Genomic DNA, 26,180 nt, shown 5'->3' with positions numbered 1-26,180 from the left:
TCCTTTATTTTCTGTCAGTTATGCTTCTCCCTCTTGATGAAAATAGCCAAATATCACTTTTTGGCAAATATTTCCGAAACAGTGCTAATTTGTCAAAAAATTTTCCAAAACGTGATATTTGGCTATTTTCACCTCTTTCTCTTTCTCTCATGGGTTTGAGACAATTGCAAATGGATCTTATTGATTTTCAATTTTTTCCTTATAACTTATTGAGACTTCCGTATCTGTGAAATTGATCTCTGAGGGTAACATCTATTTGCTCTCAGTAACCCAAAAAAACAAAAACAAAAAATCACGATCAGATGATTTATCAGTGTTGACAACCGGTGGAGGTTTGACAACTTTTAAATTTGATCATATATATTTTACATGTTTTAGGAGAGAATTGATGGATTGCTTTTCACGTTTTCGGCTTTCCATAAAAATAATAATAATAATAAATTTAAAAAAAAAAAAAAAAAAAAAAAAAAAAAAAAGGGAGAGGAAAGAATTGATAGATTGTTTACCTGCTTCAAATGAGGTTTACTCGTATATGTTAGACAGAGAGAAGTTGATGGGATGATAGCCGGCCCTTGAAAAATAAATTGTAGCCCTTTATTCAATTTCACTTCAGATATTTAATATTTTAGTGACCACTTGAAAGTTGAAACAAAATTTAAAGTTAGTTGGAAGGGTGGCTTGATGCATTTGGAGGCTTTAGGCTAAAACTAAATTGAGGCATTTTATATATTTAAATGACTTAAAAAAAAATTAAATATTACTCGAACTTTATTATCCTGTTTTTAGATGCAAAATTACTAATTAGCCGTGTGTGTGTGTGTTGTGAAATATGTTGTGAATGTAGCATTTCTCTTTTTCTTTATTTTTGTTTTCTTGTTTTCCATTTGATAAAAAATATTATTTTATTTATTGACTAATATTTGGATTTAATTAATACTATTATAATATAAGAAATAACTCTATTGGTTAAAATTTGGAGGATTTAGGGGATTGACTCATTCACCTATGGAGTATAGAGCTGCCCTACTAGCTGGTACCTGGGACGAAGCCCCCGCCGGGGGGGGGGGGGGGGGGGGGTTGGAATTGCCCCCCGGCCTGCCCAAAATTTAGTAAGAGATTTACTTATATGTCATGAATTTGCTACCTCCAATCATATCTATACTAAATAACAGGAATATGTGGAAATAGAGCTCAAGCGTAATTACTGTTGTGTGAGTTTCATGGTTTTTATCCTTTTATCAATTTGTTCCCTCCCCTACATATGGCTGGCCCATCTTAATTTTTGTATCTATTTCTTTTCTTTTGTTTCATGCATGGATTTGCTTTACGTATTTCTTTTTCATTTATAAAATAATCATTGGACTATTGTTTTATTTATTTATTTATGGAAACTTCATTAAATATGGAAGAAAAATAAAATCATTCATAATCTATCAATGTGTTTTAAAGCTCAAAAAATATATATAAGATTAAAAAAGAACTATTAAGAAACACAAGTTTTAATCGAAAAGATTGAAAAGAACATTATTATTGCCTGATAAAAAAGATAAAAGAATCACAAATTTCTAATGTAGTAATTTATTCTTCGCTAATAAAATTTGTGTAAGCAATAAAATGTTAAGATAATTTTATAATAAATTCTAAAGCTCGATATTGTTTTCATGTTAAACTTTGAATTTTCAAGTGTATGTAAGTTCACAATCTCGTTTTTAAAAATATTACAATATTATATTCATATGAATTGTACTTGAGTTTTCCAACTACTAAAATATTTTATGAGAATTGTAAATGGAATTTTTAATTAAGAAATTATTCATGTGTAAATGAATCCCTAATAGAAAAATACAGTATAGCAAATATACTAATGTTATTTTTGTGTTTGTGCCCATATGCATTGCTCAAAAATTTTGCCCCACACCCCCTCCCCCCCCCCCCCCTCTCTAAACTTAAATTTTGGCTCCGTCACTAGCTGCTAACAAGAAAACACAACATATGTGATTGTCATCGCCAGAAGCAAATAAACAATTCATCTAGTCTTTCTCGTATTCGTTGGCAATGTAAATATATATATAATCCACAACTTTTGTTTTGCTACGTACCAGGAAATTCAGTAGAAATTTCATTAATGTCTGCTTTGTCAATTTGCTTGTATGATAAAAGAAATGTCCCAAGCAATAGATTATAATATTGATCTGTGAACTACATTCATCTATTTATATATATGCTTCTATTTTGAAATGTCAGACACAATCATACAATACGAAACCTAACAATCCCCCTTTCCCCACAGAGAGAATGGAAATAAGGCATGAAGAAGATGCTATAATAGAGCTCTACAACGCCTCCATGAGCGGATGTACAACCACATTATCTAGGTTGATCCATAAAGAGCCAAACCTCCTTAACAAAATTTCCCTCACTTCTATGAGTGAAACTCCATTACACATATCTATTTTAGTTGGTCACCTTGATTTCAGTAGAGCTCTTCTACTTCTAAAATAAAAACCCCAACTTGCTATCGAGTTGGACTCCCATAAACGTTGCTCCCTTCACATGGCTTCTGCTGAGGGCCACATTGAGATTGTCCAAATATTATTACGTGCAAACAACAATGCATGCTTAATTCGTGATAAAGATGAGAGAATTCCTCTCCACTATGCAGTCATGAGGGGACGAATTGATGTTGTGAGGGAGTTGATCACTGCGCAGCCTGACTCATCTCAAATTGTGCTTGATGGGGGTGAGACTGTTTTGCACATATGTGTTAAATACAACCAAATAGAGGCTCTTAAATTGCTGGTGGAATCTTTGAGTGACGAAGGGGATTTTCTCAATTCCAAAGACCATGATGGTGGCAATACTATCTTGCATTTAGCCGTGATGCTAAAGCAAACAAAGGTAGGTTTTTTTTGCATCTACTTATATATAATTTCTCCAAAAAAAAAAAATTTTGTTCAAAACTATAATGCTCTAAGTTTTTGCAGATAGTTAAATACTTGCTTTCAGTGTCTAAAGTGAAAGATGGAGCGTATTCATTGAACCGGATGGGTTTTACAGCCTTAGAAGTCTTAGATCACTGTCCAGAAGACTTGAAAAATGTCACCATTCGAAAAAATTTATTAGATGCTGGGATTGAAAGAGCAAGGAACCAAACAAATCTTCAACCACAATTAGCAGTTGTTATTGGTCACCATGATCCAGCAAAACCAGTGCAGCCAAGCAAGAATTGGTGGTTGAAATGGATAGAATACTTGAGCTACCAGGGTGATTGGTTAGGAGAGATGCGTGGTGCATTAATGGTGGTGGCTACTGTTATCACAACCATAACTTTCCAACCTATAGTTAATCCCCCAGGTGGAGTTTCGCAAACAAATGAAACCTTAAGTATTGAGAGTTATGGAAACAGTTATATTTAGGTGGAGTTTCGCAAACAAATGAAACCTTAAGTATTGAGAGTTATGGAAACAGTTATATTTATTACATGTCCTGCCGGAACCTCGGTCTTAGCCTGTAATGCTGATGAGTACTTCATGTACTCAATTTTCTTGATTTGCAATACTATCTCTTTCACTGCATCTTTGTGTGTCACCTTTTTGCTTATTAGTGGATTTCCTCTCAGGAATAAGCTTTGCATGGGGCTCTTGACATTTTTCATGTGTATCACTCTCACTTTCCTAGGTTTTGCCTATACATATGCATTCATCCTGCTGATACCTGGTCAAACTTATTTTTATTATAGTTATTTTTATAAGCGAACGTTCATCCTACCAAATAGTGTTCTGTTAAGTTTGATGGCTGTGGTAGGTATCGTTCTTCTGATACGAAAGTTCATCCTACAATTCGCTTTCTCACCTGGATGGTTGTCAAGATACGAAAGTTCACCTTATACATGCAAAGACGCTAATAATTAAGTTGGACAATTAGGATTGGACCGACTTGAATATAATGTCGGAGACTGCAATTTCTATTACTAGTTGAAATTAAATCGTCTTTTGGATTGTAAGTGACGTGGCAAGTTATTTAGTGTTCAACTTGCTATCAATAACAGATTGGTATCACAGTGTATTGGTTACTTTCCAAGTCCTGAAGGTCTTTTCGTTTTATTTTATTTTATTTTTTTCAATCTTTTGTTCTTCTTGTTGGAATAAAAGTTCAAACTATGATCATATGTATCTTGATGTACTTTTCAAAGATTATATGTAACAGTGTAGAGTTATTAGTTTGTAAAATTTCTCATTTAACAAATTATAGCACTACAAAAAACGCACTTCAGAGCTGCAGCTCAAACATCACTTTGAGAGCTGCGTTTTTTCTAGGCCTTATCAATGGGCCGGGTCGGGCTGGCCCACCCTTTTTTTCTTCACCCATGGGTCTAATTAGTTGGACTTAATGGGTTGTTGACTAGTCAATGGGCTGGGTCGGGCCGGGCTAGATGGAAAAACCCTAGCCCATGGCCCTACCCATGGGCAATGCCCATTTGGGCTTTAGCGAGCTTGGCTAATGAGGTGGGTTTAATGGGCTACCCATGAGCATTTTTAACGAGTCTTCAATGGGGTTATAAAAATTTAATGAAAAAAATTATAATTATATATTATTACAAACTATCCAATTGAACAATTAAATCTACTAAAAAGATTCTATTAAAAAAAAGTACTAAGACATACCTCTTAAAAAGGTACTATTATAAAATTATTATTCTATAGAGTATATAACTATAAGAGGGAAAAAATAATAAGAGATGAAAAATTGAGAATAGTCTAGGGAGAGTTTGAATTTGAGAGATTTTTTGTGAGTAAAATGAGAGAAATGTCATAGGTATTTATAGATTGGATACTTGAACACAAAAAAAAAAAAAAAAAAGAATTGACTTTTAATTGCTCAAACGGTAAGCATGAATCAAATATCAATTTGGAAATATATGAGGAATCAAATATCAGTTCTTAAAAGGATATATGGAGAATCAAATATCAATTCTTAAAGGAAAGAATTTCTTCCAACCATGAACCAACAGTAAGCCTTTTTTTTTTTTTTTTAAGGAATTTCTTCTATAATTGTAACTTGTAAGGAAAGAATTAGAATTTATCAAAAGAAAGAATGACTTTCTTTCCAGAGGCACAGAGGTAGGGCAATGGTCATCTTAGTAATAAGTACTTAGTTTTAAAAATCAAAGCTACTAGAATAATACCAAAATATATATATTTATTATGCATATTATATCACAATCACTCCAAGTATTTAGTGGTTAGGTGTGTGGTTTAAAGTTTTTATAATGTCTAAAGTTCAGTTCCTCACCCACCCAACTCCCAAATTATTTTGTTATGAATTTTGGGCAATGAGTTAGGCTAACGGGTTGGGCTAATGGGTTAGGCCGGGCTATTGGGCCAGCCCACCGAGCGCCCATAGGTAAAGAAACCAACCCATAGCCTGTCCCATTGGGCTACTGGGCTGCCCACGGGTTTCAATATTACCGGGCTGGATTGCCCATTAGCCTGGTGGGCTAGCGGACTACTGGGCCAGCCCATGGGTCATGAGCTATTTGATGACCCTTAGTTTTTTCTAAGTTTAAGTGTGCATTTTAGAAGCTCGTTTTGCGCTTCCCAAACGTGTTTGCATTTTGTCTTCTTTTTTTTTTTTTTTTTTTTTTTTTTTTTTTTTTTTTTTACTTTTCAACGTTCCAAAGACTAAAGGCTGATTTTTTACTGTTCATGGTTACTGTGTGGCTACTGTTTAATAAACAATAGCTGCACATGTTGACTACTGCCCATGAATGCACTATTTACAGACCCACAATTTTTATTTTTCAACAACTTTTTCATTAAAAATGGGTCTTATAGTACTATTCACATATTTAAAAATTATTTTGCTACAATATTATCAGTTTTCAGTTTTCAATTTTGGGCTGTATCCAGATGAATACCCTAAATTGAAAAAACTCTCTACTCACTCTCACCACCAAACCCTCGCTCTCTATTAGGGATGGCCATACCATTGGGTAATGGATATCCAACCCTACCCGATCCATATATTTCGGGTAATACCCGGTTCTTTATGGGCAGAGCCTAATCGGGTAGGGTATGGATATTACCTGAATTTTTCGGGTAGGGTATGGATAATATCCATACCCGACCCAAAAAAAAAAAAAAAAAAAAAAACCCTAAACTTCTCTCAGACTCTCACCATCACTCACACAGTCACACTCTCTCTGCCTCTCCTCAGTTCTCAGTCCTCACCGTCACACTCTCTCTCTCTCTCTCTCTCTCTCAGAGCTCCAGTCTCCGCCTCTCCTCACCGTCACTCTCTCTCTCTCTGTCCCTCCTCACTGCTTCTACACTATTGGTTTCTAGGTTTGACGTTTTAGGAAGGTTCTGTCTCTCACATATACACACAATTATTGGTTTTGGCATCGATTTTTTGCTTGATTCTAATTCCTACCGCTCTCTTCCTCAGGTAAATGATTCATTCTTTTTCCCTCTTTTGCTAGTTTGGCTTCAAAAGAAAATTCTTTTCTGTGGGTATCTGGGTTTGACGTTTTGGGAGGATTCTATTGATAATTAGCTTTTGTTTCCTTTTCTAGACTGAATTTGTCAACTGGTGAGTTTTTTGTTCTTTGCATGTTGTTTGCTTGTGTTGTCTTGTTGAATTTATCGTATGGGTGTGTGTTAGATTTTGATTTTAGAGTTTGAATTCAGCTGGGTATGTGTCAATTTTGATTTTTGATTGAATTTTATCAATTGGGTATGTGTTAGATTTGGTTTTTGACTGCATTAAGGTGTTTGATTCTATGTGGGTATGTCTATTTGATTCAGCTGGGTATGTCTATTTCATTCAATTTCAACTCAGTTGGGTATGTATCAATTCTGATTTTTGATTGAATTTTATCAACTGGGTATGTGTTAGATTTGGTTTTTGACTGCATTAAGGTGTTTGATTCTATGTGGGTATGTCTATTTGATTCAGCTGGGTATGTCTATTTCATTCAATTTCAATTCAGCTGGGTATGTGTCAATTTTGATTTTTGATTGAATTTTTATCAACTGGGTATGTGTTAGATTTGGTTTTTGACTGCATTAAGGTGTTTGATTCTATGTGGGTATGTCTATTTGATTCAGCTGGGTATGTCTATTTCATTCAAAATTGAAATTGAATTAAAGTGTTTCATTTTTTTTTTTTTTTTTTTTTTTTTTGATGTATTCTTTTAATGGCTGAATAGTTAGTCTGTACTCTGTACACATTTAAAAAGAAATCAAATTGAACCATTATAATGGCTGAACAATTAATCTTTCTCTCTCTCTTTGCAGTTGCCTACATGTCTACCATTATAATGGCTGAACAATTAATATTTATACAGCATTGTGGTTTTTGTAATATGGAAAGCTGTTAACCTTCTGTCAACATCTTGAGGCACACAATTGTATAGTGTAAATTCTATCTTCCTGGCTTGTAGTAGCATGGAGGAGAGGACTTGATATGTGCAAAAATTCAAAGAACAAGAAGACATTAAAATGGGGCCCAAATCAGATTCTCTTCCTCACTTTTAAGTCTAGTCTTGTGGTGTAATACACTTGCTAAGTTGAGTTTAGATGCAAAAGTTAGTAAGTTCTTATGAGCTTGGGGCCTGGGTGGCTTTCTTGTTTTTAGCTTTTGTTTGGAATTCATGGGCTATAATGGGTTCTGTTCACTCATTGTATTCTTTGTGCGTGTAGGTGAATTTTGGAGTTGGGTTTTGTTGATTTAGATGTTTAGGATTGAAAAGTTAGTAACATTTTTATTAGCTTGGGGGCTTCTTATCCTTAGCTTTTGTTTGAAGGCATAGGCTATAATGGATTTATCTTCATTCATTGCATTTTGTAATTTTTGGACTTCTCCCTTTATGTCAAAAGAACCGTACCTTTTCTATTTATTAGATTGGCGAGAGTTGTATTTCCTATGATTGTAGGTGGAGCCAATATTTATTGAATGTAGTGTTATCTTATATTTACCATAAAAATCTAATGAATCACTACATTAGATTTTGTAAAATTTATTTTATTTTATGGATGTTATCTCTGTGGATGCTCATGATAGATTGTTGAAATATATCAATGACAAGGAATCAAGCTCGCATGCTCTCAATGTGTTGGAAGAGGGTGGTGTTGCTGAAAATGGAAGAACAACTGAATTTTTAGAGGCCGAGGAGGACAGCTTCAATTATAAACCAAGTAGTAGCAACATGATACAGATTCAGAGAATTTTTTTGAAAATTTTGGAGATACTTATTCCCAAACTGATGTATGGAATATTATTTATGTTTTGCTCATGTTATATTTCTAGGAAGAATGTGGAGGTTAGAATGAATGCATTTTTCTTGATTGAGGAATTTATGTTGGAATGAAAAAAGAAGCAGATACAAAAAAAAAAAAAAAAATTTATTTATTAGTTTTTTTTTTTAAAGATTGGTTAGTTAGGAATGAAAAAAGAAGCAGATACAAAAAAAAAAAAAAAAAATTTATTTATTAGTTTTTTTTTTTAAAGATTGGTTAGTTTTTATGTTAAAATTTTTTGGATTAAAAAAAAAAAATTTAAATGGGTTTCGGGTAGGATATGGATATCCATGGATAATATATTCGGGTAAGATTTAGGTATGAATATTAATAGATATTGATAATCGGCTACCCATGGGTAAAATTTTCAGGTCGGGTATGGGTATACCCGATCCATACCCTACCCTCTCTCTCTTCCTCACTTTTCAGATTCCTCTCTCCTCAATCTTTTCTCCTCTGTCTCACGCTCTCTCCTCTCTTCCTCTCATGGCGAGGATTCTCTCTCTCTCTCTCAAGATCGGATTTGGGTGGTCGTGGTTTCAGATCGGCGTGGCAGTGGGTTTAAGATCAGGTGGCCATGGGTTTCAGATCGGCGTGGCCCTAATTTCAAATCGAGTGGCCGTGGGTTTCAAATCGAGTTCGGGTTGTGGGATTCCGGTGGCCGTGGGGTCATATGGTTGTGTATGGCCGTGGGTTTCCCTGGTGCCAGATAATGCTGCATTTCGGAGTAATCGGGCAGCGGCATTGACGGCATTGAGGAGGTTGGGGGAGGCAGTGAAGGAGTGTGAGGAGTTTGTGAGGTTGGAGCCAAGTTATGGAAGGCCACACCAGAGGTTGGCATATCTTTATCTCTGGTGAGTGTGTTTTCTATCTTGGAAATTTCATGTTTTTGTTTTGGGGGCTTTGCTTGGATAATTGTGATTGGTGTTTTTTGTTTGTTTTGATCTACACCTTGTGTTTCTTATTGGTTTTGGTGCATCTAGGATCTATTTAGTTTATTTGGCTTCTCTCGTTGTTAGCTTGCTTTTGCTGACTTTTATATTCTTTTGCATTCGTGAATTGGTCTTGCCTCTGCAATGCCATTGTTGTATCTGTCACATTAGTCTCTACTTGTATTCTGTTTTTCATGGTACCTAATTAGAATGGTGGATTGCTATTTGAGTAGTTGTTATAATTGCTATTATTTAAGAGAGTTCTTTGTTCAATTCTGGAAGTAGTTAAGATTGTTGCGTTTCTAATTTTTCTGTCTTCACGTTTGTCAGTTTGGTATTGAATGTTGATACTGGATTGTGGATTGTGGGTTTTTGTGGATTGCTAAGACATAGGGCAAGCAGGAAAAGCAATAAGCTTTTTTTCCTTGAAGGTTGAGCTTTTTGAACTGTCTTTGGTATTGGTGCTCTGTTTGTTTGATTGTGTTGCTCGTTTTGTTGTGTTTTTGTTCCTGAGTTTCTACTTTGTGGGTTTTGAATTTTGTTACTTATTTTATTTTTCTTTATGGAAATTTTTGTTAGTTATTGATAATGGCTTTCTTTCTTTGATTTTGTTTTCTCCCAGGACCAATACCTGATGGTGCTAATGCAGTTATTCAAGTTGAGGAGACTGAGCAAATTGAAAATGCTTGGGTCCCAACAATCAATTCCTTCCTAAAATTGTGGCAGTATTTGCTAAGGTTAGTTTCTCATGATTGTATTGATTAAGCACCCTTAATTTCAGTGCCTGATTATCTAATAATGAAAATGTTTTGGTGACCTCAAAAGACGTGTGCTTAGGCAAGAGGCTTTGTAACTTGAACTAGCTGGCGCCTTTAATATTCTATTATTCTCTTACATAGCGTTTGTGATAAGACTGAAGTGCCTATGTTGCAAATTGCCTTCATCTAGCATAGGATATGAAAGAAAGAATTTGTACACATTGATTCTTTTTAGGCGCACCCATATTGCAATATCTTGAGATAAAGATTGATTGGGCACTAGTCTTTGTACCCATGACAGACCTGTATTAATTTTTTTTTTTTTATCTAAGGGAATATGTTGGTTACTAGTAATTTCCTTGTATTCTAAAGTGTGCTTTTGGTCTTATCCAATGCCAATCTTTAGTCCCTGTGGAGAGTCTGCTTTCACTTGCATGATGCACCTAAATATTTAGTGTACTTATTAAGTGTGTTGCTTGAATTATTGCCCAGTCACTGTTAAAGATTTTTTGATACACTACAGAATATAATTGTACTTGTTAAAACTGCCTGCAATTTTCTTAGGTTCTATGTGCTGGTAAGGATCTGCAATTTTCTTCTTTATGATTTTCTAGGTTAGTTTGTTTCTTTTTCTTTTGTAGATAATGAGAATCAGGTAGAAGGGTGCAACTTGGTTGCCTGATGTTGCTACATTAAAATTATATGTATAGTGAATGTAGAGCAATTAATAAAAACATATACAAGATTACAAATCAAGTACAGTTTTGGGGGAAAAAAATGACTCACTATGTTACTTTACCGTTGAGTGATGTATAGATAGTTGAATAAAGAATTATCCATTCACAATTAAATACAATATGGTAAGAAAGTTTTAGTATCTTAACGAAAACCAAGATCATCATTTCCTGCAATCCTTCAGTTATTTCCTCACATTTAAGGTTATAAAACTTGTAAGATGTTTTTATTTCTTTGTGTACTTCCTATCAGTGTAACTGATATTGAAATGTTGTATGTCTGATGTTAGAATTGTTTGATCTTTCAGTCTGAAGTTGTACAATCTGGTTGAGAATGAGGTCAAAGGAGATGGCAACTGTCAGGTCAGTCCTTACCTTAAGTTGAAGATGAATTTTCATAAATTACTGCATAATAACCATAACATAACTTAATCTTGACTGTTCCAAACATTTTGACTATATAATTTTTTTCCCGTTACCTTTAACATGTCAGCTCTACAACTTAATGCTAAAGTTTATTATATGCCAAACTAAATATTTCAGTTGATCATCAACACAGGCATAAATTCTTCTTTGCTTCCAATTTAGCCCCTTCCCCACTCCCTTTTCTTGTTAAATTTTGTCCTTGAAGTTTTGAGAACGGTTCAATGCTACCCTTGCCTCCATTTTCTGTTAAAGTTAATTGCCGAAATGATATAAATTGTACCTCTTTTGAAATTTTGGGCCTTGTATAAGTAAGGATTAAAGTTAACTATAGGTTATATCACTCGATTTGTATTCTAATTTCAAGGAAATCACTTTATTTCTAATTGGAAAATGAGCACAAAGGTAATGTTAAACCATTTTCAGACCCTCTAGGATTAAGTTGATAATTCATGATTGAAACTTAACTGCTAATATAGTTAAGCCAGCGAAATAGAGTGCCCTAAATTTAATTCAAATTGAACTAGCTGCAATTTCATGTAAAGTTTCTTGATATTTAGATTTAATAGTTACTAAAGTAGGCTAAAAAGGGTGCCAATTAGATCCCATGTCCAAACTATATCACATTTCAAAATCACTTCAATCTTTGATCTGGTTTTTCTGAGAGTTTTTGCCAGCTGCGCCTAGTATTTATACTCTTTATAGCAGGAATAAAAGGTATACATAGATTAAAACTTCCAAGTGTTAATCTAGTTAAGCGTGGTCAGACCTTGGTTAACAGGTGTTGTTTGTGTTGTTGTGATGGGGAAACTGTAGATCATTTTCTTCTCCACTGTAAGTTTTCTTATACTTTAGGGGTTGTATAAACAGTACCTATGAATAGTATCACAAGAAAGAGAAGAGGAAAAGAGAGTAGAGAAGGGAGAAAATAGAAGATAAAGGGAAGAAAATGTTTAGGATCTACTAGAAAATTCTAAACTGGAGTAAACTACCAAAACCCTTAATTTGCAAGGATTTCGAAATTTACAGGTTTGCCCTTGATATAAATTTTTTTTTTGATAAGTAACTTAAAAATATATTGAAAAAACACAGCCCCATACATAGGAAATGTACGAAAGAGGCAAGAACATCAAGAAAACAAAGTACAATGATCAAGCAACCCAAAAAGGGAAATACAAGAAAAAGAAGGTAAAACCAAACACCATTCGAGAAGAGTAGAAAACAAAAAAGACTTAAACTCAAGAATGGACCGCTCACAATCCTCAAAGCTTCTCAAATTCCGTTCTCGCCAGATACACCACATCAAACAGTGCGGCACAATCCTCCAAATAACTAAATTATGATGTCGCCTGAAGTTGCAAGACCAGCAATCCAACAAATCCGCTACCCTTTGCGGCATCACCTAACAAATACCAAACAAGCAGAAAATCATACTCCACATTTCAAAAGCAAAAGGACAGTGAAGGAGGAGATGATCTACAGATTCCCCACACCCTTTGCACATAAAGCACCACTCAAGAACAACAAAGTGTCTCTTTCGTAGATTATCAATAGTTAAAATCTTGCCTAAAGCCGCAGTCCAAGAGAAAAAGGCAACCCGAGGAGGAACCTTCGATTGCCACACCATTTTCCAAGGAAAGGGAAATACCGTAGATGGGGATAGAAAATGATAATACCCACTCACCTTGAAACCTCAGTTGCAAGCAGGCTTCCAACAAAGTTTGTTAGGACCAACACCCCGGACCTTTGCGGAATAAATCAAGACCAAAACCGAATCCAAAGAAAGTGACTCTTGATCGTTCACTAAGCGATGAAACTGAATGTTCCAAGAAACTTTCCCATTTGCGAAGCACATAACCTCAGAGACCGATGCCTCCCTTGTCCTACTAATATTATATAAGTCTGGGAACTCCTCCTTAAGAGGATGATCCCTACACCACACATCATCCCAAAACTTCACACGAGTACCATCACCCGCATCATACCGAAGGCACTCGGAAAAAATCAACCAGCCACTTCTAATGCACTTCCACAAACACACACCATAAGCCTCCGACACAAATTTTGTGCGCCAACCACCCCACTCATTCCCATCCTTCGCCCCAATGACCCTTCTCCAAAGGGCATTATTCTCCAAATGACCCTTGTCCAGTGTGCACACTGCACACAATAGTCAATAACACAATGAGAGCCACACATTTTATTTTTATTGTTTTTTGAGAATCAATGACAGCCACAACTTTTTAATTTTCCTTAGCCTAAGACTTTACTTTTGCCTTTAGTACTTAAGGGGCAGCGTGAGCAACTCACGTGGATTGGGCCCCATCCCTTTTACATTTAGTTAAGATAATTATGATATAAAAAAAATAGTGATTTTAATAATTAATTAAGTGAATAATTTTAAAATTTACTTAATTTTTCTTTAAAATGAATGCATAATACATAGACCATTTTAAGGGAAAAAAAATAAACCTAAAAGAAGGGTGTCACTAAATGTTATGTTTTGAAAATAATTTTTGGTTATTGTTTATTTATATTTGGTTATTGTTTATTTTCTACATGTAAGATTTAAAAACTCACATAATTTTTTAAAAATATGTTATATATATTTTAACATAATATTATATGTAATAATCTTATTATATATTTTATTAACTATTTTTATAATTTTAAAATTATTAATTAAATATTTATGACATCACCGGTTCGACCACTGGTTGGACCCCGGTCGGACCACAAAACCGATAATCACTCATTTTTCCGGTTCTTTGACCGTACCGGTTTTTAAAACCATGCGTTTAACTCATATAACAAATAAATATTCATTTTATTTTAGATTTGTTAAATACCTTTTACATCTAACCTATATTTTAAATTTAAAAAGAAAAGTGAGTAATTACAAAAACTTACAAGGGATATAATTGAAAATTGAAACTTTACAAACCCTAGATTTCTAAACCCTACAAATCCTAAATCTCTAAACCTTCTTATAAATATCTAATACCCTAGTTCTATAAATATTTTTTTGGCATAGAACTTGCACAAATGAAATTGGATGAGCTTGTAACACAATAGTCAATAACACAATGAGAGCCACACATTTTATTTTTATTGTTTTTTGAGAATCAATGACAGCCACAACTTTTTAATTTTCCTTAGCCTAAGACTTTACTTTTGCCTTTAGTACTTAAGGGGCAGCGTGAGCAACTCACGTGGATTGGGCCCCATCCCTTTTACATTTAGTTAAGATAATTATGATATAAAAAAAATAGTGATTTTAATAATTAATTAAGTGAATAATTTTAAAATTTACTTAATTTTTCTTTAAAATGAATGCATAATACATAGACCATTTTAAGGGAAAAAAAATAAACCTAAAAGAAGGGTGTCACTAAATGTTATGTTTTGAAAATAATTTTTGGTTATTGTTTATTTATATTTGGTTATTGTTTATTTTCTACATGTAAGATGTAAAAACTCACATAATTTTTTAAAAATATGTTATATATATTTTAACATAATATTATATGTAATAATCTTATTATATATTTTATTAACTATTTTTATAATTTTAAAATTATTAATTAAATATTTATGACATCACCGGTTCGACCACTGGTTGGACCCCGGTTGAACCACAAAACCGGTAATTACTCATTTTTTCGATTCTTTGACCGTACCGGTTTTTAAAACCATGGGTTCATGCTATATACAGCAGGACTGGTGACATGCAATTGGTTAGAAAATCTCTCCCTGCACTTCTCAAAGAGTATCACTTTTGGAATTCAAGTACCCATTATAGGGGCTTCTCTTGTTGCTATTCCTGCATGTTAATGAACCATATATTATTTGTTTATGTAATTAATCTTTTGGCAATGAACTTGTTTTGTTTGTTGGCAATTGGTTAGGAATTGTTGAGTGCAGACAATTTGTTTTGTTGGTTCCAATTGGTTACATTTGAGTGTTGGCAGGAATTACAGGTCTTGTTTTGGGCAGGAATGTGTTTAGGAAGGGGGAAAAAAAAAAAAGGAAAAAGAAGAAAACCTTATAGTCGCGTTTCTAAAAACGCGGCTACAAGAAAACCCAATGTTGGGTTCTCTAGCTGTGTTTTTAAAAACGCAGCACTGTAGCTGCATTTTAGACCCCTCCTATAGCTGCGTTTTTACACACCCACAAATGTGGGACCTATAGTTGCATTTTGTAGAAAACGTGGTTATAGACCCTGTTTGGGCTGCGTTTATAGGGTGTAAAAAACGCAGCTACAGACTCGGTTTAGGCTGTGTTTTTAAAAACGCAGCTCTAGGTCTCGCAGGGGGGCCATAGTCACACAGGATAGGCCATATTTGGAAACGCAGCTATAGCCTATAGCTGCGTTTTTTTTTTTTTTTTTTAAATTCTATGTTTTTAATAAAGATTATAAATGATGTATGGGGATTTGGCCGGACTAGAATGGATTTTCATGTTGTTATTGGATCCTCTACATATTCTTTTCATTTTGTATGACGTTTGCAGTCAAATTCCCTCATAAATAATGAGATTATCAAATTTAAATATGGTAATGACTTTGATCCTAAGCTCTGATTCAAATTTTAAGCTAATCTACCAATTATAGACCAATTGTGTACATGATTAGCAAATTACCAATAGTAGGCATAGACAAACAACAAAATCAGCACAATCACAGCAAATTAAATACACAATACCAATTTCAGCATGGTTCAAACTCAGCCTCGATCAAGACGATGTTCACTGGGAAGTGGGAAGCTCCTGTTTCCCCTAGGTAGGACCTACGTCTCCAAATGTAAAATAAAAAATATCTTTTTAAAAAAAAAAAATAGAGAAGACTTTATGAAATAGACTTACTAATCTATTCCTAGAAAATAGATTATACATGGTATAAGAGTAATATGAGGAAAAAATTATGTACTAATTATTTATATAAGCTTATCAATTTTTAGGAAATATATCTTGAATACATTTTGATTTAATGAGCTATGAGCATGACATAAAAATATTATGAAGCATAAAAATGATGCACTAATCATTTAATATGAATTTTGTACAATTTTTTAAAAATATAGGGAGTTCCTTAGTTAAATTTTATATATATATATATATATATATAGAGAGAGAGAGAGAGAGAGAGAGAGAGAGATTTAAAACCCTAATGTCCATGGCAGGGAGTTCCTTAGTTAAATTTTATATATATATATATATATATATAGAGAGAGAGAGAGAGAGAGAGAGAGAGAGATTTAAAACCCTAATGTCCATGGCCCACCTATCGCCACTCCTCAGGCACCTGTCAACACCACATGAAACGCATTTTAACAATGTACATGAGACCTCAATCATTCATTCTTATCTTCTAGTAAAGAAATTAAACAAATTTGAGGATACTTTTCCATGTTGTTTCCATGGTAAATGAACCCTTTCAAATTTGTAATACTTCCTTATCTCATATCTAGTTAAAAGTCTATATCCAGCCAAGACAAAAGTCATGTTATGAATTTTTTTTAAACAAAAGGGGAGGGGCCTTGAAAGGAACAAATTTTCTGTGAACATGAGCGAATAATTATCAACTTTATTTTTATATTTGAAGAAATAGGTAGGACCTATATATGCTTGAGGCGCACCATTCTAAGGTGAATTTCCATGGAAGAAAGTGTAAAAATAAGGCAAAAATGCAAAACTAACTCTCTAATTTTCAGCTTTTGTCATTTCAGTCCTTTAACTTTTAGCTTTGTCATTTCAGTCCTCTAAGTTTCAATTTTTGTCAATATAGTATTCTGTTAGACAACTGTTAAGTGGTGCCGTTAAGTCTATTTTTTTTTTTTAAATTGTAATTAAAAGAAAATAAAATCTGTTATTTAAAAAAAAAAAAAATTGAAGGGGAATGAGGAACATGCTTTCTGGCACCAGTTTCACTGAAGAAGGTGTTGAAGTCCTCGTCTCCTCTGCCGACAGTCTTATCACTTGGCATCTGGCCTGAAACAAAAAACAAAAATTCAGAGAATTAAATTTACACATTGCTAGCAAGATTCAAAGTAACTAAAATCTAAATATTTCCAAGGGTGAATTTTCAGCAAATGAAATTTACATATAGCTTACTACGCAGAGGCCAACTAAGGCTAATCTAGGTTCTCGAAGTAGCTAAATCTAAATATTTCAAAATTATAGAACATAAATAAAACAACAATAATATACAATAATTATGATCTACCACAATATACAACGAGATCTAGCCATTCTGTGAAAAACTGAACTTGTTTTGAATCGGATCTAACTAATCACATAACGGAAAAGAAAAATTATTACAATGCGAAAGGTAAAAATGAGAAAGCAAACCTGAATGCCATGCTCGAGGCAGTAGAGTTCCCAGCAAGCATTGCTGACCTGAATAGTATCCTGACTGATGTGGATCGAAACACTCTCTCATTTCAGGGGAAGGGGACGACGTTGTTCCCTTCAATGTTTTCCCTTTTTCTTTTTCTTTTTTTCTTTTTTTACTTTTAATTACGAAATTTTTTTTTTTAAAAAATAGACTTAACGGACCGCTTAACATATATCTAACAGAATAGTACATTGACAAAAATTGAAACTTAAAGAACTAAAATGACAAAGCTAAAAGTTAAAGGACTGAAATGACAAAAGCTGAAAGTTAGATGGTTAGTTTTGCATTTTTGCCTAAAAATAAAGTTGATAATATGACACTGACATGTCCCAACTGCACAAAGAAAATAGATTTCTCGTTACCTAACATCCATTATATATAATCATTTTATACCTTTTTGAAAAATCAAGATTTCAATTTCCTTCTATTTATTTTTTGAAAATACTTTCAAAATTTTTAAATATGGTTTTTAATACAAAATTACGAGTTAAGACTAATGGTGGCACGCCACAAACACTTACTAGGACTGTTATTGACTGATCGGAACTATAGCCTTTCATGCTTTTGCTTGGAAAATTTACAAAATGAAAAGGTAATGCCCTTAGTGCCTTAGTGGCAGTGGCGGTTCCAGGAATTTTTTTCAGGGTGTTCTTCAATAAGCATAAATTACACAATTTAATAAAAGGAAAAATTTGTATATTGACAACAACAATAAAAAAACACGCAAATACATAAAATTTACAATTGCCTTCTACGTGGTTTTCTTATCAAATATTTATCTATAATTCTATCAAAAGAATAAACAATAAACTATAAGTTCATTTGAAATATTAATAAAATTATTAATTATTGTTGTTTAGTTGTTTCATTAATTTGTTTGTCTTTTATAAACTATAATTTGTTATATTGTTATTTCACTAATTATAAAATTATTAATTATTGTTTAGCCTAATGTAATATAATTCGTTTATCTTTTATAATGTATTGTTTCATTATTGTTTAGCCTAACATAATTTAGTTGTTTAATTTGTTTATTAATTGTCTTCTATAATTTGTTATGTGTATAATTAATATGTATAATGTAATTAAAAGTTGAGTGGGCCATTTCAGTACCAACCTATTTCGATGTATTGTTTTAGAGTATTTTGGAGTTCCTTAAAATAATATATATATATATATATATTATTACTGTGGGGTCATAGAGCCCAGTGATATACATCTACCTTTTGTATTAGGCCTGAAGCCCATGCCAAGACCCATAATCGTATATGAAGAAGGCAATAGTGATTAAGGCAACCTAAGAAACCATGCTGAGGACAACTCTATCCTCGGCTAACCAAAGCCGAGGTAGAGGAAAGGTGAGTTACCGGCAAAGATAATTTTCCAAAGTACTCCAAGGAAAAAGATAAGTACAGCAAGTAAGCACACTGGAGTATGGCAAGCAATTCCAAGAAAAGTTGTTGCCTCCACATTAAATACTCTACAACTAACACTCTGACCGCATTAATATGAAAATGATACTTGAGTGGTGGCTTTTCAGACTCACAGCTACTACCTAAGAGCTTTAGGAGGAGGTTGATGTGACAAAGACCAACAACAGCAGATCTGACTTGCATATGTATGGTGGAGATGAAGAAGGAAAGTAGTATATAAGGAAGAAGGAGCTCTGAGAAAACGAATGGGGGATTTTACCAGAGAAAACATTGTAGCAATCTGAACTAACTTTGTAACCATTGTCACTGTCACTAAAGAAATAATAAGTTAAAACTCCTCGAATCAGTGCCGAGGATTGAATTGCTTTCCCAAGTCCATATTTGTTTTACTCATTCTTTCTTCAAACCATCTTTAACTGTTGTTACACTCATCAAAGCTCAGTTCTTCTACTCATTCTCTACAAATTTATTGTATTGGGCTAGCTGGACTTGAATTCACTTATCCCTTAGAAATGGTGCTCAAACCCAGTCCTTACAATTATTATTATATAAAATAATGAATTAAATTTAATATTTAAATAAAATTGGATTAAAATATTTTTTTATAATTTTTTTATAAATAAAATTCATATTTTGGATAGTTGTAAACAGTACAAATGTACAATAAATATGAGAGTCAAAGCACCTCTTGAATGTACAAAAAGAATCCTTTACTCTCTCTCTCTCTCTCTCTCTCTCTCTCACACACACACATTTATATATATATATATATATAAATTCTAGAAACAGTAGAAATATTACTCTGGTATAAGTATTGTTAAGTTACCAGCACCTTATCAACCACTTACTATTTTTTTTTAAATAATAAAAAAAACAACCTTTAGCATTCTACTCTAGATACAGCTGGAAACCAATACATTGAAAGTTGAAACTCTAGATACAGTCTTTAGTAACACGTTTGCTGATCTTATGATTTTTTTTATTTTATTTTTTTAAGATTCATCTCTTCTAAAGGAGTCTAGACTATTGGTTTGTCTTCTCTTCTTATAGTCTTCGTCTTCTTTATTTGAATGTCCCTGATCTTTACCATAAGTCTCTTATATTCTCATCTTCTTTCAACTTTTTCTTTATCTTACCCTCTACGTTCTCGTCACAACCACTTCTTCACTCTTTTTTTTTTTTTTTCTTTTCTCTTCTGTATCAGATACAAAACTAGTACCTACTGAAATCCACATCTCAGCTGGAACGGCACGGGATCAATAACGTTGGTTGAGGATGTTCCTAATTTTGGTTGATTGAGGATGTTCCTAATTTTGGTTGAGGGTGTTCCTAATTTTTTTTTAAGGGTAAACAAATAAATTTATTTTTAATTATTATATATAAAATTTATTTTTTTTTCAGGTCAGGGTGTTCTCTCAGGAACACCCTTGAACGTGGCGCCGCCACTGCTCAGTGGGCCTATAAAGATTAACCAGAATTTCAACACAACCTAATATGTCTTCGAATTATTAATTTAATGCTCCTATGAAAGTAGATGTTTTATTTTATTAAAAAAATCAAATAAAATACAGTTGTATCTTAAAAAAAAAAAAAGCTTTAAAAAGGAAAAACTATGCACAAACAAATAACATAAATAATTAAATAAAAAGCCAAACTAATCGAGAACAATATCTTCTAACTATAATTTTCTTTTGTAGGCTAGAGATTGAGCCGAAAGCCTCTTTCCAATTTTACTTGGGATATATTCTTTTGTTAACCACTTGAAACAAAAGTTCAAGTTAGGTTGCAACAAGAAATTAGAACTGGCCCTCAAGACCATGCAATAACTATAATATAATCACGTAAAATAATACTCATGATATTTCGAACTGGCCTGTGAGTGTGTGTGATTGAGAATGAAATATCTGATTCGTCCAACACCTACAGTACCGATTGTCACTCTCAACTTTTTTCCTGTCATAGTGGATTGCTCAAGCAATGGTTAATATTGGTATGTGGACCGCATGCATCTATTTATACGCTAATTTTCGGAATCACAAACCACACACACATAGAGAGAGCAAGAGACAGAGAGAAAGAGTGAGAGAATGGAAGTAAGGCGCGAAGAAGATGATATACTAGAACTTTACAATGCATCAATGAGTGGGTCTACAACCCCATTGTATAGGTTGATCCATAACGACCCACGCTTAGTAAGATTTCACTAACTTCTTTCAGTGAAACTCCATTACACATATCAGCTTTAGCTGGGCAGCTTGATTTTAGTAAAGCTCTCTTACTTCAAAAACCTCAGCTCGCTGTCGAGTTGGACTCTCACAAACGATGCCCCCTCCACTTGGCTTCTGCTGAGGGCCATGTAGACATTGTTCGAGCACTATTGCATGCAAATAGCAATGCATGCTTAATTCGTGATCAAGATGGGAGAATTCCTCTCCACTACGCAGTCATAAGAGGGGGGGTTGAGGTTGTGAAAGAGTTCATTATTACACGGCCTGATTCAACACAAGTTATGCTTGATGGGGGAGAGACTGTTTTACACTTACGTGTCAAACACAACCAACTGGAGGCTTTGAAACTGTTGGTAGAATCTGTGAGTGACAAAGGCGACTTTCTCAATTCAAAAGACCATGATGGTGGCAACACCATCTTGCAATTAGCTGTGATGCTAAAGCAAGTTGAGGTATGTTTTAGTTTATATCTTGCATATATTTGAGTAGACTTTTTTTTTCACTGCATATCTGAGTAGATTGTTCCTTATGAATCTTATTTCTTTCTAGATTACTAATGGTGTTAGGATATTCATGTTGCTAGTTAACTGGTCGAATTTCATTCAATAAAGACAACGTCGAGGTGTGACATTATTTGATATAACGCTACCATGTTTTTTTAACTTTTCAGTTAAGTTAGAATCTAACATGATGTGCCAAGTCAAGGTGTCAAGTAACAAATGTTCTCTCTTTCAAATTTAAGACCCCGACAAATAAGAAGAATACAAAATGGAAATTTAAATACCTGGAGTGAGAGGCGGGGAAAAAAAACTCAATGTTTGAGTTTACTTTGTGAAAAAAAAAAAAAAAAAGATTTTCTCCATATATAAGAGCCAAGCCCACCCCAAACTAGTACTCTGCCAACTCTCTCCTTAACAACATGGGATAATGTCAATAGACACGAGACTTTCTTGTTAGAGAAAAAATATGTTAATAAAGTCTAGTTTTTAGAGCATACACAACAGCTCTTGTATACTCTTGTATAATAGAAAAAGAGAGGAATTTTACACATATAACCCACAAAACTTCCCACATCAGTCTATTTAAAAATGTGTAAAGTCTTTTAAATTTTTCAGCGAGCTACAGTACCCGTGTAAATTTACACGGACGCTGTAGCATGTGTATTTAATTTTTTTAATAGTTTTTTCCCTCTCCTCTCTACCGGACTCTCAGCTCCCTCTCTCTCAGGTGCACAACACAACTCTCTCTTTCTCTCATCTCTCATCAAGCTTTCTTCCTCTAGCTTTTGCCAATCACCACCGCCACCGATGAGAATGAGGTCGAGCAAGCCAAGTCATTGGATGAGTCTGTCACCTACAACACAAACGGAGTTCTCCGACGGGTCCGTCGCCTAGAATCTTGTGGGTTTTGATCCATTTTTGGTTGAGCTTGAGGTTGCCGTGAATCTTTTTTTACTGGTTGAGCTTGAGCCTAGAATCTTTTCTTACTGCTTGAGCTTGAGCTTGAGCCTGCCGTGAATCTCATGGGTTTTGATCCTTTTTTTTTTTTTGCCTTATCAATCTTTTTTTTTTTACTAGTTTTCTTTGGGATTCCGGTGTGATCGGCTTGTGTGGATTCTAGTATCGATCTTGTTGCACGGTGGGAGGCCGGAGGCATCGATCTTGAGAGAAATGGTGGCTGATGATGGTTGCTGTGTGGGTTGTGTTGGGTTAAAGAAATGAATATTATATTTGAATAAATATGTATAATAGACAAACTGATGTGGGTATTTTGTAAAAATAAGTGTGTAAAATAAAAAAAATAGGTTTTAGACGTGTAAAATGGAAAAAAATTTCCACGAATTGATGTGGATGCTCTTATAGTCTAATTACACTATGGCATATTTCATAACATCACTAGTTTTCACCAACGATGTCTTAGTATATATATAGTGAGTTTATATGATATTGGGAAAAAATCCTTTTTTTTTTTTTTTTTTTTGGGTATCATTTTAGTTGTGCTTCTCATAAAAAAATTGTTCAAAATTATAATGCTATAAATTTTTTCAGACAGTAAAATTCTTGCCTTCAATGTCTAAAGTGAAAGAAAAAGCAGATGTCTTGAATCATATGGGTTTTAGCCTTAGAAGTATTAGATCACTATCCAAAACAATCCAAAAGCTTCACCATTCAAAACGTTTTAATGGATGCCGGTGTTGAGAGAGCAATGAACCAAAGTATTCTTCCTCCACCATCAGCAATCACGATTGGTCACCACGAATTAGCAACACCAACACAGTCAAGTTAGAGTAGGTTGACCAAATAGTTAAAGACTTAAAAAGTAGTCGAGATATAAAGGTGATTGGTTTGAAGAGACACATGGTTCGTTAATGGTGGTGGCTACTGTGGAATATCACTTTCCAACCTTTTTTCTGGGATTGAAAAGTGAAGTTCATATTTTTTTTCTTTTTTTTTCTCTCTTTTTTGGTGTCGGCTAGATTCTAAAATCGCACAATGACTTTTGAGTCAGAAATTAACCTACAAATGCTGCATCCGGTCTAATATCCATTTCTTGTTAATAAGGGATAGATTTTATGTCTATCAGTCTATGTAGCATCGATCTTTTTGGATAATGCCTCTAAAAAATAAATAAAAAATAAAAAAATTATAAAAACTAAAACGCTTTAAGTTTTTGCAGACAATAAAATACTTGCTTTTGGTGCCTAAAGTGAAAGAAGCAGTGGATTTCCTGAACAACACGGGTTTTACAGCCTTAGAAATGTTGGAGCACTGTCCCAAAGATTTCAAAAGTTTCACCATTCGAAACATTTTAATGTATGCTGGTGTTAGTATTAAAAGAGTGAATAATCCCTCACCACCATTGGCAATTGCTGTTGGTCACAGTGAATCCGTACAAGAACAGTCAAGCAAGAAAGGGAGGAGGAATTGGTTTGGGTACTTGAAATATGAGGGTGATTGGGTCGAAGACAATCATGGTTCAATAATGGTGGTGTCTACTGTGATTACAACTATCACTTTCCAACAGACAATCAGCCCCCCAGGAGGTCTTTGGCAAGAAAATGTGATTGATACTATGCAAGGCTTTAGATGCAGCTTAAACACACCATGTTTAGCTGGAAAGGCTGTGTTGGCCGATGCGTTTGATTACTGGAACTACTTGTATTACATGATTTGCAACACACTCTCTTTTGTTGCATCACTCGGTGTCACCTTCTTGCTCATCACTGGATTCCCAATCAAGCACATAGTTTGTATGTGCCTCTTGACAATTTCTCTATGTTCCACTCTCACATTCCTAGACCCAAAATCCAGAGAACCATGGAACGCTCTCGCTCACGCTCCTTGGAAGATGAAAATGAATTGGTTCGAAGTACTAAGAAAGGTAAAAGTGATTACAAGCAACTGAGAATAGATAGAAAAAATCTAATCCCTTGTATGCAAAATCTGGAAAAGAAATAAGCAAAACTAACTTCCTTGATTAGCAGGAAAACTATTTTAATCTAACCACTAATTACAAGCTAACGCATGGACTTAATTCATAACAGAAATTAGAAAAATCTATTTAAGCGTTTCACTAAAAGAATTACTAAGATTGCAAAACACAGTTGTGTCACTAAGTGTCATTGGGTCCTCATTTACACAAAACGACCTCTTTTTTTCTTCAGTCTCACTCAGTCTTCTTTTGCGTTTTGTACTCTGGACTTGTATCTTCATTTCAACAGTAGTTAATATGTCAAAGTTGGTTTCCAAATTTTTTTGAGTCTTCTTTTGCACGCACACCTCTCCAAGCAAAAAACAAAAATCAGCTAGATCCAATAAAGATACACGTAGCTTTAAAACAATGGCCTTTCATGCTTCCAAATCATATCAGGATTAGCATTCACAACAAGGCCTGTTAGATTGGGAAGATTATTTAACATCTTATGAACTCAACTTACCGTCTTCCTGTTACTAGTTTGAATCTCAGCTTCCTCTCCATTTACATTTATTATTTGTCCATCAATCCAAACTAATTCTGGATCTCCAACCCAAACGTGAGAGCCAATAACAATGTTCTTTGGCATGCCCTGCAGTAGTGGAAATTTACAATGTTATACATGCTTAAGATCAAAGCTGATACACAAATATAAATTTTCTCATCATTATTTTTGGGTAAGAATAGAACACACACACACACACACACTCACAAGTAACATAATAGAAATTTGTTATATGCATATACAAATGCTAGCATTGGTGTGTGCCACAACAAACATTGATGTTTACATTCAATAAAAAGGAAGCTCAAGAGGGATTTCATGTTTTAGCTCATAAATTTCCAAACAAAGAAACCATGCAGATAGAGATCTCAATGGGTATTAATGCACTTAGATATAGTTCATTCAAGATTTTATAGCAAAAGTTTAATGAGTAGAATAAGAAAATAAAAGTTTGGATGTTGAATGTATTGCAAAATGGTATTGTATAATTGATAAAGTAGCTTTTTAGAATGGTAAAATAGGATGTGATAGAATTTTCAAATGTGAATACTCTAATGGACCGATGGACGAAAGGATAAAATTAAGATAATCAGCCCAATTTTACCGTGAGGGAAGCTTATATTATTGGTTTATTGAATTTAAAAATAATTTCAGAAAAATAGTTGTAATATTTTTTTTTTTTTTGAGAAAAGTTATAGTTTTAACTTAAATTATATTATTGTACTCTGGGTTATATTATAAGTTCGGAAAAAAGCTTATATTATTGTACTCTGGCTTGTTTCTTTGGAATAAAATTTTTTATTGCATTTTATCCAAAAAAAAAAAAATATATATATATATATATACCTTTAAAAAGTTATTCACATCAGCCAAATAAGCTAAATAAAATTTTCCAAATAAATTCAAGCCGCTAAAGTGTGATAAAGGTTTTACAACATGTATATTAACTTTTCAATGAAAAGGTTTAGGATTCAAATTTTTATTGTCTTTCGTTTCAAC

General features: G+C 33.7%; 1 protein-coding gene and 1 pseudogene across 1 annotated transcript; both read left to right on the top strand.

Moving 5' to 3' along the window:
• The first annotated feature begins 2,295 nt into the window (after positions 1–2,295).
• On the top strand, positions 2,296–8,371 carry LOC111993442 (ankyrin repeat-containing protein ITN1-like; annotated as a pseudogene).
• A 12,580-nt stretch (positions 8,372–20,951) lies between these two features.
• LOC136067697 (protein ACCELERATED CELL DEATH 6-like) lies at positions 20,952–24,607 on the top strand. The gene is made up of 3 exons (XM_065773905.1): positions 20,952–20,964; positions 21,215–21,654; positions 23,879–24,607. The coding sequence occupies exons 1-3, from the start codon at positions 20,952–20,954 to the stop codon at positions 24,605–24,607; spliced, it is 1,182 nt and encodes a 393-aa protein (XP_065629977.1).
• Positions 24,608–26,180: the final 1,573 nt, after the last annotated feature.

This window comes from Quercus suber, unplaced genomic scaffold (genome assembly GCF_002906115.3).
Source record: "Quercus suber isolate HL8 unplaced genomic scaffold, Cork oak 2.0 scaffold_82, whole genome shotgun sequence".
Classification (NCBI taxonomy): Eukaryota; Viridiplantae; Streptophyta; class Magnoliopsida; order Fagales; family Fagaceae; genus Quercus; species Quercus suber.
Note: the sequence above shows the minus strand (reverse complement) of the source record. Positions and strands in the feature narration are given on the sequence as shown.